This window comes from Penaeus vannamei, chromosome 34, assembly GCF_042767895.1.
Source record: "Penaeus vannamei isolate JL-2024 chromosome 34, ASM4276789v1, whole genome shotgun sequence".
NCBI lineage: Eukaryota > Metazoa > Arthropoda > Malacostraca > Decapoda > Penaeidae > Penaeus > Penaeus vannamei.
Genome location: NC_091582.1, coordinates 3,939,683 through 3,967,131, shown reverse-complemented (window position 1 = coordinate 3,967,131; position 27,449 = coordinate 3,939,683). Strand labels below are relative to the sequence as shown.

Below are 27,449 nucleotides of genomic sequence, written 5' to 3'. Positions count from 1 at the left end.
GGACTGCCCTTTGTTGTCTTTGTTCATTTTGCTTGTTATGGATAGCTTGTCTCTTTTTTTTTTTTTTTTTTTTTTTGGGGGGGGCGGGGGTTGCGCAAAGGACGATGCCTCCGAGTTTCTTTTGTTTTTGTTTTTTATGCTTTTGCTGCCGGGGCAAGCATTATGCTGCATATGGAATTCCCTGGGAATTTGCTGTAATGTTTATATCTGTCAAGTAATGTTCATTGATATGTTTCCAGTAATTGTTAATGATATTTTGTTTTAGATAGTATTGATATTTTGAATGGTATTTGTTAGTATTGATACAGCGTTTTCTTTTGATATTAATAGTTTTAAGGTTTTTGATAGAATTGATGTGTTTTTTCATAATAATATTATTATTTCTCTTAATGATGATGTTTTCTATAACTATTGATTTACATTTTTCTCTACCTCGTCACCCTTCCCGCCCCACTAACGCCCTCCCCTTCCGCAGGTGACGTGATGACGGGCGTGTGCTTCGTGGGGCTGTGGAACGTGCAGGCGCTGCAGGGCTTCGTGCTGGCGCCGCTGTTCTTCTACCTGGTGCTGGGCACGGCCTTCCTGCTCACGGGCTTCGTGTCGCTGTTCCGCATCCGCACCATCATGAAGCACGACGGCACCAAGACGGACAAGCTGGAGCGCTTCATGGTGCGCATCGGCGTGTTCTCGGTGCTGTACACGGTGCCGGCGACCGTGCTGGTGGCCTGCCTGTTCTACGAGCAGGCGCGCCACGACGAGTGGATGGTGGCGTGGCAGCGCGAGAAGTGCGCGTCCCGCGAGGAGCCCTGGGTCACCTACAACATCAACTGCCCGCCCGGCGTCGACAGGGACACGCCGCTGGCCAAGCCCGACTTCATCTTCTTCATGGTCAAGTACCTGAGCACGCTGGTGGTGGGCATCACGTCGGGCTTCTGGGTGTGGTCGGGCAAGACGCTCGCCGTCTGGAAGAACTGCTACAACCGCTGCCTCGGCCGCCGCACCGAGAGCTACGTGTGACAATCCGCCCCCGCCTGGCCCAAGCACGCCAGCCACGCCCACCACGCCGCCCACGCCCACCATCCCCTCGCCCAAGGGGGAGCCTCGGCGCCCCTCACGCCCCAGCCGCCGCCCTCCACCACCAACACCAACGCTGGCACCGCCGCCACCACCGCCACCGTCGTCACCAGGCTCCTGCCGGACGAGGCGGGCCAGTTCCGGCCGACGCACACGCCCGAGGAGACCAACTTCTGAGGGCGGCGTCGCGGAGGGCGGCCGGGGAGGAGGGCGAGGGCGAGCGGGAGGAGGAGGAGGAGGGCGTGGGCCGCGGCTGCGAGAGAAGAGACGGCCCGACGGCCTCGTCGCACGCTTCGTACTTTAAGGAATAGAAACCCAGAGATCTATATTATGATGAATGTTAGATTTATTGTACATCAGAGAATTCTGTTACATTAAAAGAGATTAAGGAAATTCTATCACGTCACATGAATGTGCTCAGGTTAATTTTTATATAAGTGTGCGATTCGGGTTCGAGGCATCCAGGGACGTGTGCGCCTCTGCGTCTGCGGCAGCGAAGGCGCTCGCTCGCAAAGGCGCTCTGGCCACGGAGATATTTTTGCATAAAGCCAGGCGGGAGAGACGGAGACGGAAGGAAGGCCCGGGGCTGCTCGGCCGCTTCCCTTCGTCTGCTTCACACGAGAAGATGAAAGAGGACGTCCTCTATTTTACGAGGATACTTGTATATGTTAATTTTTTTCTCTTTAGTTGAGGGCGCATCTTGAGGTGCGCTCTCGTGCTCGCGGCGAGGGTGGCCACGCATCCTCGCAGGTTCACACACACACATGTGCTGTATATGTATATGCGTGTTGTTCATATGTATACATATATATATATATGTACACGAACACGCACACACGTGAACACACACACGTGAACACACACACGTGAACACACACATACACACACACATACACACACACATACACACACACATACACACACACATACACACACACACACACACACACACACACACACACACACACACACACACACACACACACACACACACACACTTACACACACACACACACACACACACACACACACACACACACACACACACACACACTCAATCACTCACTCACACACTCACACACACACCTTTACATATATGCATACATACATGTATACATATACATACACATACACATGCACTTATACACACACACACACATACACTCTTATATGTGTATGTATATATACACTTTATTGTCACCCAAGATTGTAAATGCAAGGAGGGACTCTCAGCCTTAAGGATAGGTGCTCATAAGGGTGAGATTCCCGTCCTGTGCATGGGCTCTCTTTCTCTCAAGTAATTGAAGTCAAAAGGTAGTTAGTGACCTCCCCCCAACCCTCCCACCCATGACCCCCTCCCCTTCGTGTCTTTGAGATGTCAGATAGGCCCTTTGGGGTCAACACAGCGTAGGTGTTAATTGACTGTGTGTAGTTTTCTCCTCCGCGAAGAGTTTTCCTCTCTTTTCTTTCTTCCTCCTCGACTCTTGTTGTCAGTTTCCAAGAGGGGGAAGGGGACGAAGGAAGTGTCGAGTCGTAGCAGTCAGGACGGTGCTCCAGGCGAGGGGAGGAGAGAGAGAGAAAGAGAGAGAGAGAGAGAGGTTCCCGAAGAAGTCCTGTTTTCATTTCTTCTTCTTCTTCTTTTGGTTCATGAACTTCCTTTTTGAGAGGTGTCAGCGCCGCCGTAATGACCCCCTTCTTAAGAGCACGAGACGGAGATCTGAGGAAAGCCACCAGCTCTTGAGGTCGTCTTGAGCTCGCGAGGAGGGGGTTGGGTAAATGGCAACCAGCGGTCAGGCAGGCGCGCTCTGCACGTGTGCGTCTGCTCGGGTGGCGCTGGTGCAGACACACGGACACATGCAATCAGGTTCACACACACGCACGCACCCACGAACACACACACACACACACACACACACACACACACACACACACACACACACACACACACACACACACACACACACACACACACACACACACACTCTTAAGTGTGTGTGTACTTAACTCTCACTCACACACACACAAAAGTCCACTTACCTACTACTGAAATAGACACACACTCATACAATCTCAATGCATCCCTGTCCTTTTCTGCCCCCCTTGGGCACGTGTACAGGTGGTGCAAGTAGAGAGCCTAAGGCCTAGAGCCAGAAGTACCTCTGAGGTCTTGTACGTATGTTGCAAAGTACCCACCTACTGGCACCTGCGACCTCTCTGTAAACCATGTAGATGAAGCAATGTCTTCACAAAACATATTCTGTCAAATTCACATGACTTTTTTTTCTTGTCTCCACATAGCTCAGTCGTGTTGCTTTTATGTATATATGTTAAGTAACTATAAGTCTCCTAAGTTCTTTTTATGTTCTTTTGTTATTAATTAATGGATTAATACTCCTGAATCAAAATGTTCAACACTCCTTGTATGTAAAAAGGATAAGAAGGAAGGAAAATCAAATATTGATAATCTCTCTGCTTATGTTTGAGGTCATGTTTTGGTGTTGTGTTAGGTGTGAGTGTTGGCTTTTATGTTGCAGGTGACAAGTTACAGTGGATTGCAGTCCCACACATGTTGCAAAAGACCATCAGAATGTATGTGTTTTATCATTATTTGTTGAAAGTAATTGTATGCAAGAGATGGAATAATTTTAGATAATGCATGAATTATGTTGTATTGTGCACATGCTAAAACATTTTTTATGTAAAATAGTTATAAGTTAAAAAGAGACTTGGATATTGTATTGTGTATATGCTCTACAAATTCTATATTCCACATCATTGTTTTGTAGCATGTATCCTTGGCTTACCAAGAGGTGTATATATGCAAGTGTGTCTGTATGCATGGAGAGAGATTTAGTGCTTAAGTTGTTCTTATGTTTTTTTGTTTTTTTTTAAGCTGAGAAGGTCAGCTTGTGTGTGTATATAAACATTATTTAATATATAACCCCTCTTTCAAGGGGTTTTCATGGAAAGCGGGATGCCTTCATTCTCTCTCTCCACAGCCTACATTGGAGTTCAAAATGTTCTTGGTTTTACACACAATGATGTTTTGTTGACTTTTTCTCTCCTTTTAGGTAGTTCATCCACACATGGTAATACTACATTGCTCACTTCCATTTTTTTAGTAACAGAAAGAGACACGTACAGATGAGTGTTTGGGCGGACGTGTGACCTGATCTTTTGGTGTGAAAAGAAAGGAAGGAGTAAGAGGTCGTCTACCACTCGTGTCTACCCGGTAGATGAAGCAAGGAGTAGATTTCATTCTGTAGATGACATTGGTAGACGGTGATCCCACTCGCCACAGTTAACAATGTTTATACACCCCCGTAACCTTGTAAAAAGACGGTGATCACTTCAACCCTTTTCCCTGCGTCTGTAGTAATGGCTGGTCACAGAAACATTACCTGTGTGTGTATGCATTTACATGTACATGTATATGTAAACATAGACATGTGTGTGCATGTTCATATACTAATAGTGTATATATATGTAATATTTTATATTTATATATATATATATATATATATATATATATATATATATATATATATATATATGTATATACATCTTTATGCAGACACACACACACACACAAGACAATTTTGGTTCAGGAATTCTGCAAATTTCATGATCTATATCCATGCATACAAGGGCCCAAAGTTCCAGACAAATGCAAGGAGCAGAGAGTCTGAATGCAGCAATGCAGAGAAGCCTCAGCATAACTCAGAACAAGGAAGCTGAAGTGGTCATTTTGTGTCAGTTTTTTTTTTGTTTTTGTTTTTTTGGTCACAAAGACGTAAAAAAAAAAAGTTCATCACTGTTCAAACTGAGACACGTAACGTCCACAGTGAGCTTGCCACAGTTGTATGTGTATTTATGTGTATATTATGTACATAATTCCAGTAACTTTTATATATGTTTTGTATATAGTAAGTAAAAATAAAGATCTCAATGAAATATTGTGTTTTATTATCAGAAAGTTTTAGAATCTTTGAAAATTGTCAGACATTAATGACCGTGAATCAGATGAAAACTTTTAATTGTTATAATATAAGGTTATATCGCAATATCTTCCTTCATATCTGAAAGTGCGGCTTGATGGATCACAGGGAAATGACACACATGATTTTATTGACAAGGGGTTTAAGAGTTGATATTCCACTATTTTTCTTTGTTAAGCTGAAATAAGAACAATAAAGATTATGATGCTAATCCAGATTTACATATAAATGTATGAATACAAATGCACAGCAATGAAAGATGTTCGTGCTCTGAAGAGAGAATCCTGAGTAAAGGGTTTATAAAATTATGAATATATATACATTTTTTTTTTTTTTTACTTTCAACATTCTTACAAGATAAATGTCATGAATTGAAAGTCACTACACTAGTAATGAGGCTTATCAAAGCAAAGTAACAGAATGACATGAGAATTTATGATAATAATGCAATAAAATTAATGGTTATGAAAATATAGAAGATATAACTAAAACACAGCTAAAAGATGTTTAATTATTAGTTCAGTAATAATATATACAAGATAATAGTAATGCTGAAACTCACCAAAGTAATATATCATATATTCTATGATATAATAGAAGGTATAAAAGATTGGGGCTTCAAGACTTAAGACAGATAAGACAAGTCACTGAAAAAATGAGGTTAAATAAGGTAGACAAAGGAATCTTTGTAGAAGTTTAAAGTTTGGTAGATAAAGAAAATGGTAAAGATTTGTGAAAGTTTTAAACAATTTTTTCTTCAGTTTTATTTGTTTGAAAAGGATGGCTTTTTAGGGGGAAATGTTAAAAAAAAAAAACTTGCAGATGTCAAAGAAGAAGTCTAGTAATTTTTTATTATCACATGGTAGACAGATTTTCTCCTTTGATATTTAAAGAAAACTAGAAGGATTAGAGTCTAAGAAAAGTAGAAAAGAAAAAGAGAAGAGACACAAATTGGGTTAAGCTTCATCATTCCGAGTTTGTTGAAAGAATACGACACACTTTGGAAAGGAATGTCTTGCACAGAAGTGAAAGAAAATGAAAAGAAAAAATGGAGGCCAAACACACACACTCAAAATGGAAAAAAAGGAAAAAAAGAAAACAAGAACTAAGGAGTAACTTTGAGATTCTAATTCCTTCCCTTTATATTTCTCCCTCTCCCTCCCTTCTTTCATTTCTATTTCTCTTTCCCTCCCTTCATTTCTCACTCTCTCTCTCTCTCTCCCTCTCTTCCTTCCTTTCTCTCTATCACCATCATCATCATCAGTTATTATTATTTTTATAACTGATATTACAAAGTAAAGATAAAAATGTCCACCATTTTAGTCTCGTCAAAAATTCATTCTTTATTCTTTTTGAGGCAAAGAGAGAAATAATAAAAATAACTGATGATGATAGAGAGAAAGGAGGAAAGAGCGGGAGAGGGTGAGAGAGAGCGAGAAATGAAGGGAGGGAAAGAGAAAGAGAAATGAAGGAAGGGAGGGAGAGGGAGAAAAATAAAGGGAAGGAATTAGAAGAGAAAGAAAAGGAAATGAAGGAAGGAGGAAGGAGAGAGGAGAAAATAAGAGGGTCTAGTGAAGGAGTTAGATGGAGGAAGAAAGGGATGCGAAGGAAGGGAGAGAGAGAGAGAGAAAAAGGAAGGAAAGGAGGGAGAGGGAGATCAATGAAGGAAAGGTGGGAGAGGGAGAGGGAGAGAAATGAAGGGAAGGAGTTTGAGGGAGAGAGAGAGAAACAGAAAGAAGGGAGGGAGAGAGAGAAAGAAATTAAGGAAGGGAGGGAGAGAGAGAAAGAAATGAAGGAAGGAGGGAGAGGGAGAACGAAAGAGAGAAATAGAGGAAGGGAAGAATGAGAGAGAGAGAGAAATGAATGAAAGGAGGGATAGGGAGAGAAAAAAGGTTGGAAGGAAAGGAGGGAGAGAGATATAGACTGAAAGGAGGAAGGGGAAATGATAGAGAAAGGAAGAAGTTTGAGAGATAGGGAGAAACTGGGAATAAAGGCAGGGAATGAGAGAGACATGGCGAGAAAGAGTGAGGAGAGAACAAGGTTGAAAGGAGGGGAGGGGAGAGAGAGAGAGAGAGAGAGAGAGAGTGAGAGAGAGAGAGAGAGAGAGAGAGAGAGAGAGAGAGAGAGAGAGAGAGAGAGAGAGAGAGAGAGAGAGAGAGAGAGAGAGAGAGAGAGAGAGACAGACAGACAGACAGACAGACAGACAGACAGACAGACAGACAGACAGACAGACAGACAGACAGACAGACAGACAGACAGACAGACAGAGACAAAGACAAAGACAGACAGAAAGAAACAGAAGCAGACAAAGAGAGGCATTGAGACAAGAGTAGAAGATGTACCTTACCCAAACTGACTCCCAATCTCACTCACACATTCAAAAAACAACAACAACAAAATATGCGCATAAAAAACACAGCACAACAAGAACGCGAACACACACCGCCCTGCAACTGTCCGTGCAACATGCATGGGTGTGTGTGTGGAGTTTGTGGGTGGGTGAGTGGGTGGGGGGAGGAGAGGAGAGAGAGAGAGGAGGGGAGGGAGGGGGGAGGGAGAGGCTGAATGGGGAAGGAGGGGGGAGGGAGAGGCTGAAAGGGAAAGGGAGGGGGGAGGGAGAGGCAAAAGGGGGAGGAGGAGGAGGGGTGCATCAACACGAAGATGCTCAATATGTCGGACATGCCTGTTCTGAGACACTGCCCCTCCTCCCTCTTCCCTTCTCCTCTCTCTTACCCCCCCTCCCATCACACCCTCCTCCCATCCTTCCAACATTCCCCCTCCTCCCCTTGTCCCCTTCTCCCCCCCCCCCTGGCTCGCACTCGAAGGGAAAAGGGAGTGTCCTCAGCGGGTGAGAGGTAAGGGAGGGGAGGAGAGGGGAGATTAGATAGATAAAGAGGTAGGTAGATTGATAGATAGATAGATAGATAGATAGGTAGGATGATAGACAGATAGACATATAGATAGATATAGACAGGTAGACAGAGACAGAAAGACCAACATACAGATAGATTGATAGACATAGAAGAAAGGGGCGGGAAAAAGAAAAAAAAAAATGATTCTCCTATGCGGGCATGCATATTTGTATGTATGTATGTATGTATGTACTCATATATATACATATATATATATACATATATATATATATATATATATATATATATATATATATATATATATATATATATAATATATATATATACATATATATATACATATAAATATATACATATAGATATATGTACATACATACATACATACATATATACATACATGTATATATATATATATATATATATATATATATATATATATATATATATATATATATATATATATATATATATATATATATATATATATATATAACATGTATCGAAAAACCTACACGGTGCCAGAAAAGTGTGAGAGTGAGAGGAGGAGGAAGCAGAAGGAAGGGAGGGAGGGAGGGAAAGAGAGGAAGGAAGGAAGGGAGGGAGAGAGGAGGAGGAAGGGAGGGAGAGAGGGAGGAGAGAAGGAAGAGAGGGAGAAGAAGGAAGGAGGAGGGAGGGAAAGAGAGGGAGGGAGGGAGAGAGGAGAGGAAGGAAGGAACGGAGGAGAAGAAGGGAGAAGAAGGAAGGGAGGGAGGGAGGGAAAGAGAAGAAGGAAGAGTCAGGGAGGGAGGGAGGGTAAGGAGGCGAGGCGGGGCGCGGGCGTTCGGAGACCCCCTTCCCTCCTGCCTCCCTTCACGGGCGAGCGGGCGGGGTCTGTCCGTCGCCACCGCCGCCCTCGACTCGAGATCGGAGAGAAAGAGGGAGACAATGCGAGGGTCGAGGCTTTGGTGTTTCGATTGGAATGATGTAGAGAAAAGAAAGAAGAAAAAAAAAGAAAAGGGAAAATGTAAAAGAAATATGGAGAAGGAGAAGGAGGGAGGGAGGGAGAGGGAGGGAGGGAGGGAGGGAGGGAGGAGGGAGGAGGAGGGAGGAGGGAGGGGAGGGAGGAGGGGAGAGAGAGAGAGAGAGAGAGAGAGAGAGAGAGAGAGAGAGAGAGAGAGAGAGAGAGAGTGAGAGAGAGGGAGTGAGAGACAGAGAGAGAGAGAGAGAGACAGAGACAGAGAAAGAAACAGATAGACAGAGAGAGAAAGAAAGAGAGAGAGAGAGAGAGAGAGAGAGAGAGAGAGAGAGAGAGAGAGAGAGAGAGAGAGAGAGAGAGAGAGAGAGAGAGAGAGAGAGAGAGAGAGAGAGAGAGAGAGAGACAGAGAGACAGAGAGACAGATACACAGACAGAAAGAGGAAAAGAGAAAAGAAAGAGAAAAATATAAAACATCAACAAACGAGGAAGAGGAAGAATGACCTCTTCCCTCTCTTTCCCTCTCTTCCCCTCCTCTTTCCTCCCTCCCTCCGCCCTCCTTCCCCCTCCCCTCCCTCCCTCCGTTCCTTTCCTCCCTCCCTCCCTCCTTTCCTTCCGCCCTCCTCCTTTCTTCTCCTGTTCCCTCCTCCCTTCCCCTTCCCCTCCCTTTCCTCCTCCTCCGGCCCCTCTCTCCCCGCCCTCCCTCCCCCTCCCTCCCTCCCCCTCCTCCACGGTCACCCGGAGCGAAATTCCCCCAATCGAAATGCCTGGAGGTGATCGGAGGAGGCCTGGTCCGACTCCTGATGCCCCCTTCCGAGATGCCAGGAGATGTCGAGGGGGAGGTGGAATGTGGGGGAGGATGGAGGGAGATGGAGGGGCGGGAGGAGCGGGGAGGATGGAGGGATGGAGGGGCAGAGAGCAGAAGATTATGGCGGAGGGGGCGGGAGGAGCGGGGAGGATGGAGGGAGATGGAGGGGGCGGGAGGATGGAGGGAGGGAGATGGAGGAGGGGGAAAGAGGTAGAGGGAGGGAGGGGGAAGAAGGGAGAGGAAGAGGGAGAACGAGGGAGAGGGAGGAGATAAGGAGAGAGAGAGAGGGAATTCCCCCAATCGAAATGCCTGGAGGTGATCGAGGAGGCCTGGTCCGGACTCCCTTGATGCCCTTCCGAGGTGCCAGGAGGATGTCGAGGGGGAGGTGGAATGTGGGGGAGGATGGAGGGAGAAGGGGAGGGGGCGGGAGGAGCGGGGAGGATGGAGGGGAGGGAGATGGAGGAGGGGAAAGAGGTAGAGGGAGGAGGGGGAAGGAAGGGAGAGGAAGAGAGGGGAGAACGAGGGAGAGGGAGGAGATAAGGAGAGAGAGAGGGAATTTCCAATCGAAATGCCTGGAGTGATCGGAGGAGGCCTGGTCCGGACTTCTGCCCTCTGAGAGGCGCCAGAGGATGTCGAGGGGGAGGTGGAATGTGGGGAGGATGGAGGGAGAAGGAGGGGGCGGGAGGAGCGGGGGAGGATGGAGGGAGAAGGAGGGGGAAGGAAGAGAGAGGAGGAGGCCTGGTCCGGACTCCCTGATGCCCTTCCGAGATGCCAGGAGTGATGTCGAGGGGGAGGTGGAATGTGGGGGAGGATGGAGGGAGAAGGAGGGGGCGGGAGGATGGAGGGAGAGGAGCGGGGAGGATGGAGGGAGAAGGAGGGGGCGGGGAGGAGCGGGGGAGGATGGAGGGAGAAGAAGGTGGAGGGAGGAGGCCTGGTCCGACTCTGATGCCCCTTCCAGGTTTGTGACAGATGTCGAGGGGAGGTGGAATGGGAGGATGAGGGAGAAGGAGGGGCGGGAGGAGGCCTGGTCCGGACTCCTGATGCCCCTTCCGAGATGCCAGGAGGATGTCGAGGGGGAGGTGGAATGTGGGGGAGGATGGAGGGAGAAGGAGGGGCGGGAGGAGCGGGGAGGGAGCGAATTCCCCAATCGAAATGCCTGGAGGTGATCGGAGGAGGCCTGGTCCGGACTCTCTGATGCCCCCTTCCGAGATGCCAGGAGGATGTCGAGGGGGAGGTGGAATGTGGGGGAGGATGAGGGAGAAGGAAAGTGGGAGGAGCGGGAGGAGCGGGGAGGATGGAGGAAAGGAGGGGCACAGGAGGGAGAGGAGCGGGGAGGATGGAGGGAGAAGGAGATGGATGAGGGGGAAAGAGGTAGAGGGAGGAGGGGGAAGGAAGGGAGAGGAAGAGGGAATCGAGGAGAGGGAGGAGACATGAGAGAGAGGGAATTCCCCCAATCGAAATGCCTGAGGTGATCGGAGGAGGCCTGGTCCGGACTCCCGATGCCCTCTTCCGAGGTGCCAGGAGGATGTCGAGGGGGAGGTGGAAATGTGGGGGAGGAGTGGAGGGAGAAGGAGAGGTGATCGGAGGAGGCCTGGTCCGGGACTCCCTGATGCCCCCTTCCGAGATGCCGCGAGGATGTCGAGGGGAGGTGGAATGTGGGGGAGGATGGAGGGAGAAGGAGGGGGCGGGAGGAGAGGAGAGGGGATGAGGAGATGGAGGGGGCGGGAGGGAGAGGAGCGGGGAGGATGGAGGGAGAAGGAGGGGGCGGAGGAGGCCTGGTCCAGACTGGATGCCCCCTTTCCGAGATGCCAGGAGGATGTCGAGGGGGAGGTGGAATGTGGGGGAGCATGGAGGGAGAAGGAGGGGGCGGGAGGAGCGGGGAGGATGGAGGGAGATGGAGGGGCGGGAGGATGGAGGGAGGAGATGGAGGAGGGGGAAAGAGGTAGAGGGAGGAGGGGGGAAGGAAGGGAGGAAGAGGGAGAACGAGGGAGAGGGAGAAGATAAGGAGAGAGAGAGAGGGAATTCCCCCAATCGAGATGCCTGGAGGTGATCGGAGGAGGCCTGGTCCGGAGGCACCGATGCCCCCTTCCGAGGTGCCAGAAGGATGTCGAGGGGGAGGTGGAATGTGGGGGAGATGGGAGGAGAAGGAGGGGGGGGGAGGAGCGGGGAGAGGAGCGGGGAGGATGGAGGGAGAAGGAGACAATCGAAATGCCTGGAGGTGATCGGAGGAGGCCTGGTCCGACTCTGATTCCCTTCCGAGATGCCGTGGAGGATGTCGAGGGGGAGGTGGAATGGGGAGGATGGAGGGAGAAGGAGGGGGCGGGAGGAGGGAGGAGAAGGAGGTGGAGGGAGGAGGCCTGGTCCGGACTCCCTGGATGCCCCCTTTCCGAGATGCCAGGAGGATGTCGAGGGGAGGTGGAATGTGGGGAGTGATGGAGGGAGAAGGAGGGGGCGGGAGGAGCGGGGGAGGATGGAGGGAGATGGAGGGGGCGGAGGGGATGGAGGGAGGAGATGGAGGTGGGAAAGAGGTAGAGGGAGGAGGGGGAAGGAAGGGAGAGGGAAGAGGGAGAACGAGGGGAGAGGAGGAGATAAGGAGAGAGAGAGAGGGAATTCCCCAATCGAAATGCCTGAGGTGACCTGCGGAGGCCTGGTCCGACTCCTGATGCCCTTCCGAGATGCCAGGAGGATGTCGAGGGGGAGGTGGAATGTGGGGGAGGATGGAGGGAGAAGGAGGGGGCGGGGAGGATGGAGGGAGAAGGAGGGTGGGAGGAGGGCCTGGTCCGGACTCGCCCCACACCACACAAACACCACACAACACCCACGACAACACCCACACAACACCACGTACCAACACCCACCACAAACACCCACAACCAAACACCCACGTACCAACACCCCACACAAACACCCACGTACCAACACCCACACACAAACACCCACGTACCAACACCCACACACAAACACCCACGTACCAACACCCAGACACAAACACCCACGTACCAACACCCAGACACAAACACCCCCACACAAACACCCACGTACCAACACCCACGTACCAACACCCACACACAAACACCCACGTATCAACACCCAGACACAAACACCCCCACACAAACACCCACGTACCAACACCCACGTACCAACACCCACACACAAACACCCACGTACCAACACCCACACACAAACACCCACACAAACACCCACGTACCAACACCCACACACAAACACCCACACACAAACACCCACGTACCAACACCCACACACAAACACCCACGTACCAACACCCACACACAAACACCCACGTACCAATACCCACGTACCAACACCCACGTACCAACACCCACGTACCAACACCCACGCACCAACACCCACACACAAACACCCACACACAAACACCCACGTACCAACACCCACACACAAACACCCACGTACCAACACCCACACACAAACACCCACGTACCAATACCCACGTACCAACAGCCACGTACCAACACGCACGTACCAACACCCACGCACCAACACCCACACACAAACACCCACACACAAACATCCACGTACCAACACCCACACACAAACACCCACGTACCAACACCCACACACAAACACCCACGTACCAATACCCACGTACCAACACCCACACACAAACACCCACGTACCAACACCCACACACAAACACCCACGTACCAACACCCACACACAAACACCCACGTACCAACACCCACGTACCAACACCCACGTACCAACACCCACACACAAACACCCACGTACACAAACACCCACGTACCAACACCCACACACAAACACCCACGTACCAACACCCACACACACAACACCCACCCACGTACCAAACACCCACGTACCAACACCCAGACACAACCACCCACGTACCAACACCCACACACAAACACCCACGTACCAACACCCACACACAAACACCCACGTACCAACACCCACGTACCAACACCCACACACAAACACCCACGTACCAACACCCACGTACCAACACCCACACACAAACACCCACGTACCAACACCCACACACAAACACCCACGTACCAACACCCACACACAAACACCCACGTACCAACACCCACACACAAACACCCACGTACCAACACCCACACACAAACACCCACGTACCAACACCCACACACAAACACCCACGTACCAACACCCACGTACCAACACCCACGTACCAACACCCACACACAAACACCCACGTACCAACACCCACACACAAACACCCACGTACCAACACCCACACACAAACACCCACGTACCAACACCCACACACAAACACCCACGTACCAACACCCACACACAAACACCCACGTACCAACACCCACGTACCAACACCCACACACAAACACCCACGTACCAACACCCACACACAAACACCCACGTACCAACACCCACACACAAACACCCACGTACCAACACCCACACACAAACACCCACGTACCAACACCCCCACACAAACACCCACGTACCAACACCCACACACAAACACCCACGTTCCAACACCCACGAACCAACACCCACGTACCAACACCCACATACCAACACCCACGCACCAACACCCACACACAAACACCCACACACAAACACCCACGTACCAACACCCACACACCAACACCCACACACAAACACCCACACACAAACACCCACACACAAACACCCACGTACCAACACCCAGACACAACCACCCACATACCAACACCCACACACAAACACCCACGTACCAACACCCACGTACCAACACCCACGTACCAACACCCACACCAACACCCACGTACCAACACCCACACACAAACACCCACGTACCAACACCCACACACAAACCCCCACGTACCAACAGCCACACACCAACACCCACACACAAACACCCACACACAAACACCCACACACAACCACCCACGTACCAACACCCAGACAGAACCACCCACGTACCAACACCCACACCCAAACACCCACGTACCAACACCCACATACCAACACCCACACACAAACACCCACGCACCAACACCCACACACAAACACCCACACACAAACACCCACACACAAACACCCACGTACCAACACCCACACACAAACACCCACGTACCAACACCCACACACACACACCCACGTACCAACACCCACACACACACACCCACGTACCAACACGCACACACAAACACCCACGTACCAACACCCACACACAAACACCCACGTACCAACACCCACACACAAACACCCACGTACCAACACCCACGTACCAACACCCACACACAAACACCCACGTACCAACACCCACACACAAACACCCACGTACCAACACCCACACACAAACACCCACACACAAACACCCACGTACCAACACCCACACACAAACACCCACGTACCAACACCCACACACAAACACCCACACACAAACACCCACGTACCAACACCCACACACAAACACCCACGTACCAACACCCACACACAAACACCCACACACAAACACCCACGTACCAACACCCACACACAAACACCCACACACAAACACCCACGTACCAACACCCACACACAAACACCCACGTACCAACACCCACACACAAACACCCACACACAAACACCCACGTACCAACACCCACACACAAACACCCACGTACCAACACCCACACACAAGCACCCACGTACCAACACCCACACACAAACACCCACGTACCAACACCCACACACAAACACCCACACACACACACCCACGTACCAACACCCACACACAAACACCCACACACAGACACCCACACACAAACACCCACGTACCAACACCCACACACAAACACCCACGTACCAACACCCACACACAAACACCCACACACAAACACCCACGTACCAACACCCACACACAAACACCCACGTACCAACACCCACACACAAACACCCACGTACCAACACCCACACACAAACACCCACGTACCAACACCCACACACAAACACCCACACACAAACACCCACGTACCAACACCCACACACAAACACCCACGTACCAACACCCACACACAAACACCCACGTACCAACACCCACACACAAACACCCACACACAGACACCCACGTATCAACACCCACACACAAACAGCCACGTACCAACACCCACACACAAACACCCACACACAAACACCCACGTACCAACACCCACACACAAACACCCGCGTACCAACACGCACACACAAACACCCACGTACCAACACCCACACACAAACACCCACACACAAACACCCACGTACCAACACCCACACACAAACACCCACACACAAACACCCACGTACCAACACCCACACACAAACGCCCACGTACCAACACCCACACACAAACACCCACACACAAACACCCACGTACCAACACCCACACACAAACACCCACGTACCAACACCCACACACAAACACCCACGTACCAACACCCACACACAAACACCCACGTACCAACACCCACACACAAACACCCACACACAAACACCCACGTACCAACACCCACACACAAACACCCACACACAGACACCCACACACAAACACCCACGTACAAACACCCACACACAAACACCCACGTACCAACACCCACACACAAACACCCACGTACCAACACCCACACACAAACACCCACGTACCAACACCCACGTACCAACACCCACGTACCAACACCCACGTACCAACACCCACACACAAACACCCACGTACCAACACCCACGTACCAACACCCCCACACAAACACCCACGTACCAACACCCACACACAAACACCCACACACAAACACCCACGTACCAACACCCACGTATCAACACCCACGTACCAACACCCACACACAAACACCCACACACAAACACCCACGTACCAACACCCACGTATCAACACCCACGTACCAACACCCACACACAAACACCCACGTACCAACACCCACGTACCAACACCCACACACAAACACCCACGTACCAACATGCCTCCAGCTTTTCATCTTCTTTCGACCTCAATTCCACTAAGAGGTCGGATCGGGCTTTATCCTTCCCTCTTGCTTTGTTCTGTGGATCCTCCTCTCTTAAATGATTATCCGTATCTTTCTTTATTACATTTTTATCCACCTCAACCCTCTCTGACTAACCCTCCTCCTTCACCGTATTAATAGCATAACTTCCGGGTCATTAATCGTTTAATTACATGACCATTATATCGAGGTCTTCATTCGTCGCTGTAATTAATCTCGCGAATTCCGTCTGTGCTTAGTTTGTCATCTTGTCTTAATCTCAAAGTGATCAATCATTCCTATCTATCTATTCTTGCCTCTCCAATATTTTCATTTTATTCGTTTATTATTATTATTATCCCCATTATTATTATTATTATTGTTTTGTTGTTATTATTATTATCATCCTTATCATTATTATTATTATTATTATTATCATTATTGTTATCATTATTGTTATTATTATTATTATTATTATTATTATTATAATTATTGTTCTAATTATTATTTTTATTATTATTATTATTGTTGTTGCTGTTGCAACAGATAAATGAATTCGTCTCTTTATCTCAAGAATCCTCACTTACTTGTCTCTTCCTCTTTCTCTACTTCCTCTATCATTAATTTCTTTCCCTCCTTCGTTGCTACTTTAGTATTGACTCAACTGCCATTCCATGAACCGTATTTATGTCAACAAATGTAGAAAAGGTATGGATGAGAATGAGTATATTCATCCTCATTCATACCTTTTCTATGCATTCTATATCTTTTCTTTCAGCTACTCCTTCCCTATGCCTCCTTCTGTAAACAAGGCTGTCAATCTGCAGTGAGGAGCACCCTTTTAACCCCAACCTCGTGAAGCAAGCTGAATTCTCCTGTGTTGCTGAATTCTCCTGTGTTGCTGTATTCTCCTGTGTTGCTGAATTCTCCTGTGTTGCTGTATTCTCCTGTGTTGCTGTATTCTCCTGTGTTGCTGTATTCTCCTGTGTTGCTGTATTCTCCTGTGTTGCTGTATTCTCCTGTGTTGCTGTATTCTCCTGTGTTGCTGTATTCTCCTGTGTTGCTGAATTCTCCTGTGTTGCTGAATTCTCCTGTGTTGCTGTATTTTCCTATGTTGCTGTATTCTCCTGTGTTGCTGTATTCTCCTGTGTTGCTGAATTCTCCTGTGTTGCTGAATTCTCCCGTGTTGCTGTATTCTCCTGTGTTGCTGTATTCTCCTGTGTTGCTGAATTCTCCTGTGTTGCTGTATTCTCCTGTGTTGCTGTATTCTCCTGTGTTGCTGTATTCTCCTGTGTTGCTGTATTCTCCTGTGTTGCTGAATTCTCCTGTGTTGCTGTATTCTCCTGTGTTGCTGAATTCTCCTGTGTTGCTGTATTCTCCTGTGTTGCTGTATTCTCCTGTGTTGCTGTATTCTCCTGTGTTGCTGTATTCTCCTGTGTTGCTGAATTCTCCTGTGTTGCTGTATTCTCCTGTGTTGCTGAATTCTCCTGTGTTGCTGAATTCTCCTGTGTTGCTGTATTCTCCTGTGTTGCTGTATTCTCCTGTGTTGCTGTATTCTCCCGTGTTGCTGTATTCTCCTGTGTTGCTGAATTCTCCTGTGTTGCTGAATTCTCCCGTGTTGCTGAATTCTCCTGTGTTGCTGTATTCCCCTGTGTTGCTGTATTCTCCTGTGTTGCTGTATTCTCCTGTGTTGCTGAATTCTCCTGTGTTGCTGAATTCTCCCGTGTTGCTGTATTCTCCTGTGTTGCTGTATTCTCCTGTGTTGCTGAATTCTCCTGTGTTGCTGTATTCTCCTGTGTTGCTGTATTCTCCTGTGTTGCTGTATTCTCCTGTGTTGCTGTATTCTCCTGTGTTGCTGTATTCTCCTGTGTTGCTGTATTCTCCTGTGTTGCTGAATTCTCCTGTGTTGCTGTATTCTCCTGTGTTGCTGTATTCTCCTGTGTTGCTGTATTCTCCTGTGTTGCTGTATTCTCCTGTGTTGCTGTATTCTCCTGTGTTGCTGTATTCTCCTGTGTTGCTGTATTCTCCTGTGTTGCTGTATTCTCCTGTGTTGCTGTATTCTCTTGTGTTGTTGAATTCTCCTGTGTTGCTGAATTCTCCTGTGTTGCTGTATTCTCCTGTGTTGCTGTATTCTCCTGTGTTGCTGTATTCTCCTGTGTTGCTGTATTCTCTTGTGTTGCTGTATTCTCCTGTGTTGCTGTATTCTCCTGTGTTGCTGTATTCTCCTGTGTTGCTGTATTCTCTTGTGTTGCTGTGTTCTCCTGTGTTGCTGTATTCTCCTGTGTTGCTGTATTCTCCTGTGTTGCTGTATTCTCCTGTGTCGCTGTATTCTCCCGTGTTGCTGAATTCTCCTGTGTTGCTGTATTCTCCTGTGTTGCTGAATTCTCCTGTGTTGCTGTATTCTCCTGTGTTGCTGTATTCTCCTGTGTTGCTGTATTCTCCTGTGTTGCTGTATTCTCCTGTGTTGCTGTATTCTCCTGTGTTGCTGTATTCTCCTGTGTTGCTGTATTCTCCTGTGTTGCTGTATTCTCTTGTGTTGTTGAATTCTCCTGTGTTGCTGAATTCTCCTGTGTTGCTGTATTCTCCTGTGTTGCTGTATTCTCCTGTGTTGCTGTATTCTCCTGTGTTGCTGTATTCTCCTGTGTTGCTGTATTCTCCTGTGTTGCTGTATTCTCCTGTGTTGCTGTATTCTCCTGTGTTGCTGTATTCTCCTGTGTTGTTGAATTCTCCTGTGTTGCTGAATTCTCCTGTGTTGCTGTATTCTCCTGTGTTGCTGTATTCTCCTGTGTTGCTGTATTCTCCTGTGTTGCTGTATTCTCTTGTGTTGCTGTATTCTCCTGTGTTCCTGTATTCCCATGTGTTGCTGTATTCTCCTGTGTTGCTGTATTCTCTTGTGTTGCTGTGTTCTCCTGTGTTCCTGTATTCTCCTGTGTTGCTGTATTCTCCTGTGTTGCTGAATTCTCCTGTGTCGCTGTATTCTCCTGTGTTGCTGTATTCTCCTGTGTTGCTGTATTCTCCTGTGTTGCTGTATTCTCCTGTGTTGCTGTATTCTCCTGTGTTGCTGTATTCTCCTGTGTTGCTGTATTCTCCTGTGTTGCTGAATTCTCCTGTGTTGCTGTGTTCTCCTGTGTTGCTGTATTCCCATGTGTTGCTGTATTCTCCTGTGTTGCTGTATTCTCCTGTGTTGCTGTATTCTCCTGTGTTGCTGTATTCTCCTGTGTTGCTGTATTCTCCTGTGTTGCTGTGTTCTCCTGTGTTCCTGTATTCCCATGTGTTGCTGTATTCTCCTGTGTTGCTGTATTCTCCTGTGTTGCTGTATTCTCCTGTGTTGCTGTATTCTCCTGTGTTGCTGAATTCTCCTGTGTTGCTGTGTTCTCCTGTGTTCCTGTATTCCCATGTGTTGCTGTATTCTCCTGTGTTGCTGTATTCTCCTGTGTTGCTGAATTCTCCTGTGTTGCTGTATTCTCCTGTGTTGCTGTATTCTCCTGTGTTGCTGTGTCCTCCTGTGTTGCTGTGTTCTCCTGTGTTGCTGTATTCTCCTGTGTTGCTGTATTCTCCTGTGTTGCTGTATTCTCCTGTGTTGCTGTATTCTCCTGTGTTGCTGAATTCTCCTGTGTTGCTGTGTTCTCCTGTGTTCCTGTATTCCCATGTGTTGCTGTATTCTCCTGTGTTGCTGTATTCTCCTGTGTTGTTGAATTCTCCTGTGTTGCTGAATTCTCCTGTGTTGCTGTATTCTCCTGTGTTGCTGTATTCTCCTGTGTTGCTGTATTCTCCTGTGTTGCTGTATTCTCCTGTGTTGCTGTATTCTCCTGTGTTGCTGTGTTCTCCTGTGTTGCTGTGTTCTCCTGTGTTAATGTATTCTCCTGTGTTGCTGTATTCTCCTGTGTTGCTGTATTCTCCTGTGTTGCTGTATTCTCTTGTGTTGCTGAATTCTCCTGTGTTGCTGCGTTCTCCTGTGTTGCTGCGTTCTCCTGTGTTGCTGTATTCCCATGTGTTGCTGTATTCTCCTGTGTTGCTGTATTCTCCTGTGTTGCTGTATTCTCCTGTGTTGCTGTATTCTCCTGTGTTGCTGTATTCTCCTGTGTTGCTGTATTCTCCTGTGTTGCTGTATTCTCCTGTGTTGCTGTATTCTCCTGTGTTGCTGTGTTCTCCCGTGTTGCTGAATTCTCCTGTGTTGCTGTATTCTCCTGTGTTGCTGAATTCTCCTGTGTTGCTGAATTCTCCTGTGTTGCTGAATTCTCCTGTGTTGCTGTATTCTCCTGTGTTGTTGTATTCTCCTGTGTTGCTGTATTCTCCCGTGTTGCTGAATTCTCCTGTGTTGCTGAATTCTCCTGCGTTGCTGTATTCTCTTGTGTTGCTGTATTCTCCTGTGTTGCTGTATTCTCCTGTGTTGCTGTATTCTCCTGTGTTGTGTATTCTCCTGTGTTGCTGTATTCTCCTGTGTTGCTGTACTCTCCTGTGTTGCTGTATTCTCCTGTGTTGCTGTATTCTCCTGTGTTGCTGTATTCTCCTGTGTTGCTGAATTCTCCTGTGTTGCTGTATTCTCCTGTGTTGCTGTATTCTACTGTGTTGCTGTATTCTCCTGTGTTGCTGTATTCTCCCGTGCTGCTGTATTCTCCTGTGTTGCTGTATTCTCCTGTGTTGCTGTATTCTCCTGTGTTGCTGAATTCTCCTGTGCTGCTGAATTCTCCTGTGTTGCTGTATTCTCCTGTGTTGCTGTATTCTCCTGTGTTGCTGTATTCTCCTGTGTTGCTGTATTCTCCTGTGTTGCTGTATTCTCCTGTGTTGCTGTATTCTCCTGCGTTGCTGTATTCTCCTGTGTTGCTGTATTCTCCTGTGTTGCTGTATTCTCCTGTGTTGCTGTATTCTCCTGTGCTGCTGAATTCTCCTGTGTTGCTGTATTCTCCTGTGTTGCTGTATTCTCCTGTGTTGTTGAATTCTACTGTGTTGCTGTATTCTCCTGTGTTGCTGTATTCTCATGTGTTGCTGTATTCTCCTGTGTTGCTGTATTCTCCTGTGTTGCTGTATTCTCCTGTGTTGCTGTATTCTCCTGTGTTGCTGTATTCTCCTGTGTTGCTGTATTCTCCTGCGTTGCTGTATTCTCCTGTGTTGCTGTATTCTCCTGTGTTGCTGTATTCTCCTGTGTTGCTGTATTCTCCCGTGCTGCTGTATTCTCCTGTGTTGCTGTATTCTCCTGTGTTGCTGTATTCTCCTGTGTTGCTGTATTCTCCTGTGTTGCTGTATTCTCCTGCGTTGCTGTATTCTCTTGTGTTGCTGTATTCTCCCGTGCTGCTGTATTCTCCTGTGTTGCTGTATTCTCCTGTGTTGCTGTATTCTCCTGCGTTGCTGTATTCTCCTGTGTTGCTGTGTTCTCCTGTGTTGCTGTATTCTCCTGTGTTGCTGTATTCTCCTGTGTTGCTGTATTCCCCTGTGTTGCTGTATTCTCCTGTGTTGCTGTATTCTCCTGTGTTGCTGTATTCTCCTGTGTTGTTGAATTCTACTGTGTTGCTGTATTCTACTGTGTTGCTGTATTCTCCTGTGTTGCTGTATTCTCCTGTGTTGTTGAATTCTCCTGCGTTGCTGTATTCTCTTGTGTTGCTGTATTCTCCCGTGCTGCTGTATTCTCCTGTGTTGCTGTATTCTCCTGTGTTGCTGTATTCTCCTGCGTTGCTGTATTCTCCTGTGTTGCTGTGTTCTCCTGTGTTGCTGTATTCTCCTGTGTTGCTGTATTCTCCTGTGTTGCTGTATTCCCCTGTGTTGCTGTATTCTCCTGTGTTGCTGTATTCTCCTGTGTTGCTGTATTCTCCTGTGTTGTTGAATTCTACTGTGTTGCTGTATTCTACTGTGTTGCTGTATTCTCCTGTGTTGCTGTATTCTCCTGTGTTGCTGTATTCTCCTGTGTTGCTGTATTCTCCTGTGTTGCTGTATTCTCCTGTGTTGCTGTATTCTCCTGTGTTGCTGTATTCTCCTGTGTTGCTGTATTCTCCTGTGTTGCTGTATTCCCCTGTGTTGCTGTATTCTCCTGTGTTGCTGTATTCTCCTGTGTTGCTGTATTCTCCTGTGTTGCTGTATTCTCCCGTGCTGCTGTATTCTCCTGTGTTGCTGTATTCTCCTGTGTTGCTGTATTCTCCTGTGTTGCTGTATTCTCCTGTGTTGCTGTATTCTCCTGTGTTGCTGTATTCTCCCGTGCTGCTGTATTCTCCTGTGTTGCTGTATTCTCCTGTGTTGCTGTATTCTCCTGTGTTGCTGTATTCCCCTGTGTTGCTGTATTCTCCTGTGTTGCTGTATTCTCCTGTGTTGCTGTATTCTCCTGTGTTGCTGTATTCTCCCGTGCTGCTGTATTCTCCTGTGTTGCTGTATTCTCCTGTGTTGCTGTATTCTCCTGTGTTGCTGTATTCTCCTGTGTTGCTGTATTCTCCTGTGTTGCTGTATTCTCCCGTGCTGCTGTATTCTCCTGTGTTGCTGTATTCTCCTGTGTTGCTGTATTCTCCTGCGTTGCTGTATTCTCCTGTGTTGCTGTATTCTCCTGTGTTGCTGTATTCTCCTGTGTTGTTGAATTCTACTGTGTTGCTGTATTCCCCTGTGTTGCTGTATTCTCCTGTGTTGCTGTATTCTCCTGTGTTGCTGTATTCTCCTGTGTTGCTGTATTCTCCCGTGCTGCTGTATTCTCCTGTGTTGCTGTATTCTCCTGTGTTGCTGTATTCTCCTGTGTTGCTGTATTCTCCTGTGTTGCTGTATTCTCCTGCGTTGCTGTATTCTCCTGTGTTGCTGTATTCTCCTGTGTTGCTGTATTCTCCTGTGTTGCTGTATTCTCCTGTGTTGCTGTATTCTCCTGTGTTGCTGTATTCTCCTGTGTTGCTGTATTCTCCTGTGTTGTTGAATTCTACTGTGTTGCTGTATTCTCCTGTGTTGCTGTATTCTCCCGTGCTGCTGTATTCTCCTGTGTTGCTGTATTCTCCTGTGTTGCTGTATTCTCCTGTGTTGCTGAATTCTCCTGTGTTGCTGTATTCTCCTATGTTGCTGAATTCTCCTGTGTTGCTGTATTCTCCTGTGTTGCTGTATTCTCCTGTGTTGCTGTATTCTCCTGTGTTGCTGTATTCTCCTGTGTTGCTGTATTCTCCTGTGTTGCTGTATTCTCCTGTGTTGCTGTATTCTCCTGTGTTGCTGTATTCTCCTGTGTTGCTGTATTCTCCTGTGTTGCTGTATTCTCCTGTGTTGCTGTATTCTCCTGTGTTGCTGTATTCTCCTTTGTTGCTAAATTCTCCTGTGTTGCTGAATTCTCCTGTGTTGCTGTATTCTCCTGTGTTGCTGTATTCTCCTGTGTTGCTGTATTCTCCTGTGTTGCTGTATTCTCCTGTGTTGCTGTATTCTCCTGTGTTGTTGTATTCCCCTGTGTTGCTGTATTCTCCTGTGTTGTTGTATTCTCCTGCGTTGCTGTATTCTCCTGTGTTGCTGTATTCTCCTGTGTTGCTGTATTCTCCTGTGTTGTTGTATTCTCCTGTGTTGCTGTATTCTCCTGTGTTGCTGAATTCTCCTGTGTTGCTGTATTCTCCTGTGTTGCTGTATTCTCCTGTGTTGCTGTATTCTCCTGTGTTGCTGTATTCTCCTGTGTTGCTGTATTCTCCTGCGTTGCTGTATTCTCCTGTGTTGCTGTATTCTCCTGTGTTGCTGAATTCTCCTGTGTTGCTGAATTCTCCTGTGTTGCTGTATTCTCCTGCGTTGCTGAATTCTCCTGTGTTGCTGAATTCTCCTGTGTTGCTGTATTCTCCTGCGTTGCTGTATTCTCCTGTGTTGCTGTGTTCTCCTGTGTTGCTGTATTCTCCTGTGTTGCTGTATTCTCCTGTGTTGCTGTATTCTCCTGTGTTGCTGTATTCTCCTGTGTTGCTGTATTCTCCTGTGTTGCTGTGTTCTCCTGTGTTGCTGTCTTCTCCTGTGTTGCTGTGTTCTCCTGTGTTGCTGTGTTCTCCTGTGTTGCTGTATTCTCCTGTGTTGCTGTATTCTCCTGTGTTGCTGTATTCTCCTGTGTTGCTGTCTTCTCCTGTGTTGCTGTGTTCTCCTGTGTTGCTGTATTCTCCTGTGTTGCTGTATTCTCCTGTGTTGCTGTATTCTCCTGTGTTGCTGTCTTCTCCTGTGTTGCTGTATTCTCCTGTGTTGCTGTATTCTCCTGTGTTGCTGAAACCTCCTGTGTTGCGAGAACGGCTTAGGGATGCAAAATTATGGTCTCTTTCTCCCGTCCGAACCATTCAGTGCAGATCCTGGGGCTATGAGGAGAGTAGCAGGCACTGATCCAGGAGCCTATGCTGGCTTGGCACACATCCTACGAGGAATAGGATCGCTTAAGTTCTCACTGCTCTGCCTATCACTTATAAAACGACATAGAAATGAAAATAAATCAGATACTTATATGTAGAAAAGGTATGAATGAGAATGAATATCTTGACAATACAAAAGATGTGTTTAATTAAACATGTATCTTGTAATGTGAATATATTTATTCTCATTCATATCTTTTTTTTTTTTTTTTTTTTTTTTTTTGCATTTGTTAACATGAATACATTTCAAATACTTAAATCATAATATTGTTTTAAGACACCTCTATAAAAGACAGACAAACATATACTAAAACTACGCTATTTTGCAAATATTAATACTAAAAATGATAATAATAATAATAATGATAATGATAATAATAATAATAATAATAATGATAATAATAATAATAATGATAATGATAATAATAATAATAATAATAATAATGATAATAATAATAATAATAATAATAAATAAGTAAATAAATAAATAAATAAAAATTAATATACCTATATATAATACATAGAATAAAATATATAAAAATAAAAAGAATAACCTTCAGCTAAGTAAAAAATGACTGAAAATATGAACTTCGACACTTAAAAGAAACTAAACTTAAAAAACAAAACAAGAAACGCCAACTCCTGGAGGGCGTCGCTGTCCATCGTTAAAAAACAAAACAAAAAAGAGAGAGAGAGAGAGAGAGAGAGAGAAGAAAAGGGAAAAAAACATTTGGAGACAAAACAAAATAAAAACAGACACACAAAAAAAAATAAAATCCAACATCCAGCAACTAACACAAGCAAGCGAAAGGAAATTTCTTCAGTAATCCCTCTTCCTCATATCGTCTCAAGAAGAAGAAGAAAACAAAGGTAGATTTCTTTCTATTTCTTCATCGGTAACGTGTATCTATCGTTTTTTTTTTTTTTTTTTTTTTTTTTTTTTTTTTTTTTTTTTTTTTTGTCATTTCCTTCGACATCATCTTGTTTTAAAAATAGATGTAAATAAAAAAAGGAACGAGGATAATAAGGTAATTATTTAGATTAAGACGATATATAAATATTATTGAAATATAAAACATCTTGAAACGCGCTGATGTCTTTAATATCGCTAAAAAGAAAAAAGAAAAAAAAAGAGAGAGAGTGAGAGAGAAAGAGAGAAAAGTGTAAAATATGAATAAATACCTTTACAGTGTAAGGTATGATCAAGAAACGGATATATACAATCATGAGTTCATCTATGCAATGGATATGTAGCTAAGGTATATATATTCGCAAAATAGAATCAAGATAATAAAACTGTTTATATATATATATATATATATATATATATATATATATATATATATATATATATATATATATATATATATATATATATATATATATATATATATATATACTCTAAGAGATCCTGAGTCAGCTGTCCTATTTTCCATACCTTCAATAGACGTTCTAAAGCCCATTTTATCCCCAAATTATCAATACTTTCGTCATATGCTAATCTCAGACTTGCTTCTCGCTTTTTTTATTTTCGCTTTTTCTATTTTCTGCAGGTCCCTAATCTATATCCTTTTTTTTTTCTTTAATCTATATCCTTTTTTGATCTACATCTTTTTTATCTATATCTTTTTTTATCTATATCCTTTTTTTATCTATATCTTTTTTTATCTATATCCTTTTTTTTCTTTTTTATCTATATTTTTTTTTTCTTTTTTCATCTATATCCTTTTTTTCTTTTTACGTACTCAGAAGTTCCTCAATTTCCTCTTTTTATCTCTTACCACTTTATCATGTCTTCCCTTGCCTCATCTCCAGCTCTTGCCCCTCTGGATATCGTCTTACTCAACCTCAGTGGCTCTTAAGGCTTCGGGCTTGTCTTGAAATGCCTCTTTGATTCTGAACGTATTTCTTTCCTCTTTCTTTAGTTATATTTACTTCGTAATATCGGTTTTTATTTTGCTTCATATTATGGATATGACCTCTTTTATTTATTTATTTATTTTTATTGGTTTATTTTTATTTTTTTTATCTTTTTAGTTTTTATTTATTTATTTACTTATTCTTATTTTTATTTTTTCATTTTTACTTTTTATTTAATTATTTATTTATTCTTATTTTTCTTTTTTTATTTTTACTTTTTATTTATTTTATTTATTTACTTATTTATTTTTATTGTTTTCTTTTTTTCTATTTATTTATTTATTTATTTATTGGGGGGTCGCTTTCAACGGTTTTTGAACTTTATAATTCCATCACCCCTTTACTTGTTATATTTTGCTCTCGCCTTGTTTTACAACAAAGCTCTAAACAGCTTAAATAAGAAAGGTCTTCAATCTCATCCTATTTCGCTTCCAACTTTTTCGCTATTTCATTCTACACTACACTTTTTCTTTGACTTTTCTTTTAGAACCACATTTTCTCTCTCTCTCTCTCTCTCTCTCTCTCTCTCTCT

General features: G+C 45.8%; 2 protein-coding genes across 2 annotated transcripts; one reads left to right on the top strand and one right to left on the bottom strand.

The window, feature by feature from the left end:
• Positions 1–467: 467 nt before the first annotated feature.
• On the top strand, positions 468–2,127 carry LOC113813182 (frizzled-1). The gene has a single exon (XM_070113247.1). The coding sequence runs from the start codon at positions 484–486 to the stop codon at positions 1,015–1,017; it is 534 nt and encodes a 177-aa protein (XP_069969348.1). The 5' UTR covers positions 468–483; the 3' UTR covers positions 1,018–2,127.
• A 3,105-nt stretch (positions 2,128–5,232) lies between these two features.
• LOC138868043 (putative per-hexamer repeat protein 5) lies at positions 5,233–26,460 on the bottom strand. Its single transcript, XM_070145481.1, has 20 exons — positions 26,436–26,460; positions 24,805–24,867; positions 23,869–24,165; positions 23,491–23,643; positions 23,167–23,319; positions 22,429–22,581; positions 22,105–22,347; positions 21,871–22,023; positions 21,547–21,660; positions 20,972–21,088; positions 20,774–20,908; positions 20,468–20,599; positions 20,252–20,404; positions 19,874–20,152; positions 19,460–19,666; positions 19,154–19,288; positions 18,866–19,090; positions 18,686–18,820; positions 17,432–17,622; positions 5,233–5,250 (listed from the first exon to the last, which is right to left on the bottom strand). Exons 1-20 carry the CDS (start codon positions 26,458–26,460, stop codon positions 5,233–5,235), a joined length of 3,081 nt encoding a protein of 1,026 aa, XP_070001582.1.
• Positions 26,461–27,449: the final 989 nt, after the last annotated feature.

What these genes read in the sequence shown, in the direction of transcription:
- LOC138868043 (XM_070145481.1), bottom strand. Translation starts at nt 26,460, where the DNA reads ATGGGCTTTAGAACGTCTATTGAAG. An exon ending in CAGCAACACAGGGGAATACA is followed by an intron (nt 22,024 to 22,104) that starts GCAACACAGGAG and finishes ACAGCAACGCAG; the next exon opens with GAGAATACAGCAACACAGGA. An exon ending in CAGCAACACGGGAGAATACA is followed by an intron (nt 20,909 to 20,971) that starts GCAACACAGGAG and finishes TCAGCAACACAG; the next exon opens with GAGAATTCAGCAACACAGGA.
- LOC113813182 (XM_070113247.1), top strand. Translation starts at nt 484, where the DNA reads ATGACGGGCGTGTGCTTCGTGGGGCTGTGGAACGTGCAGGCGCTGCAG.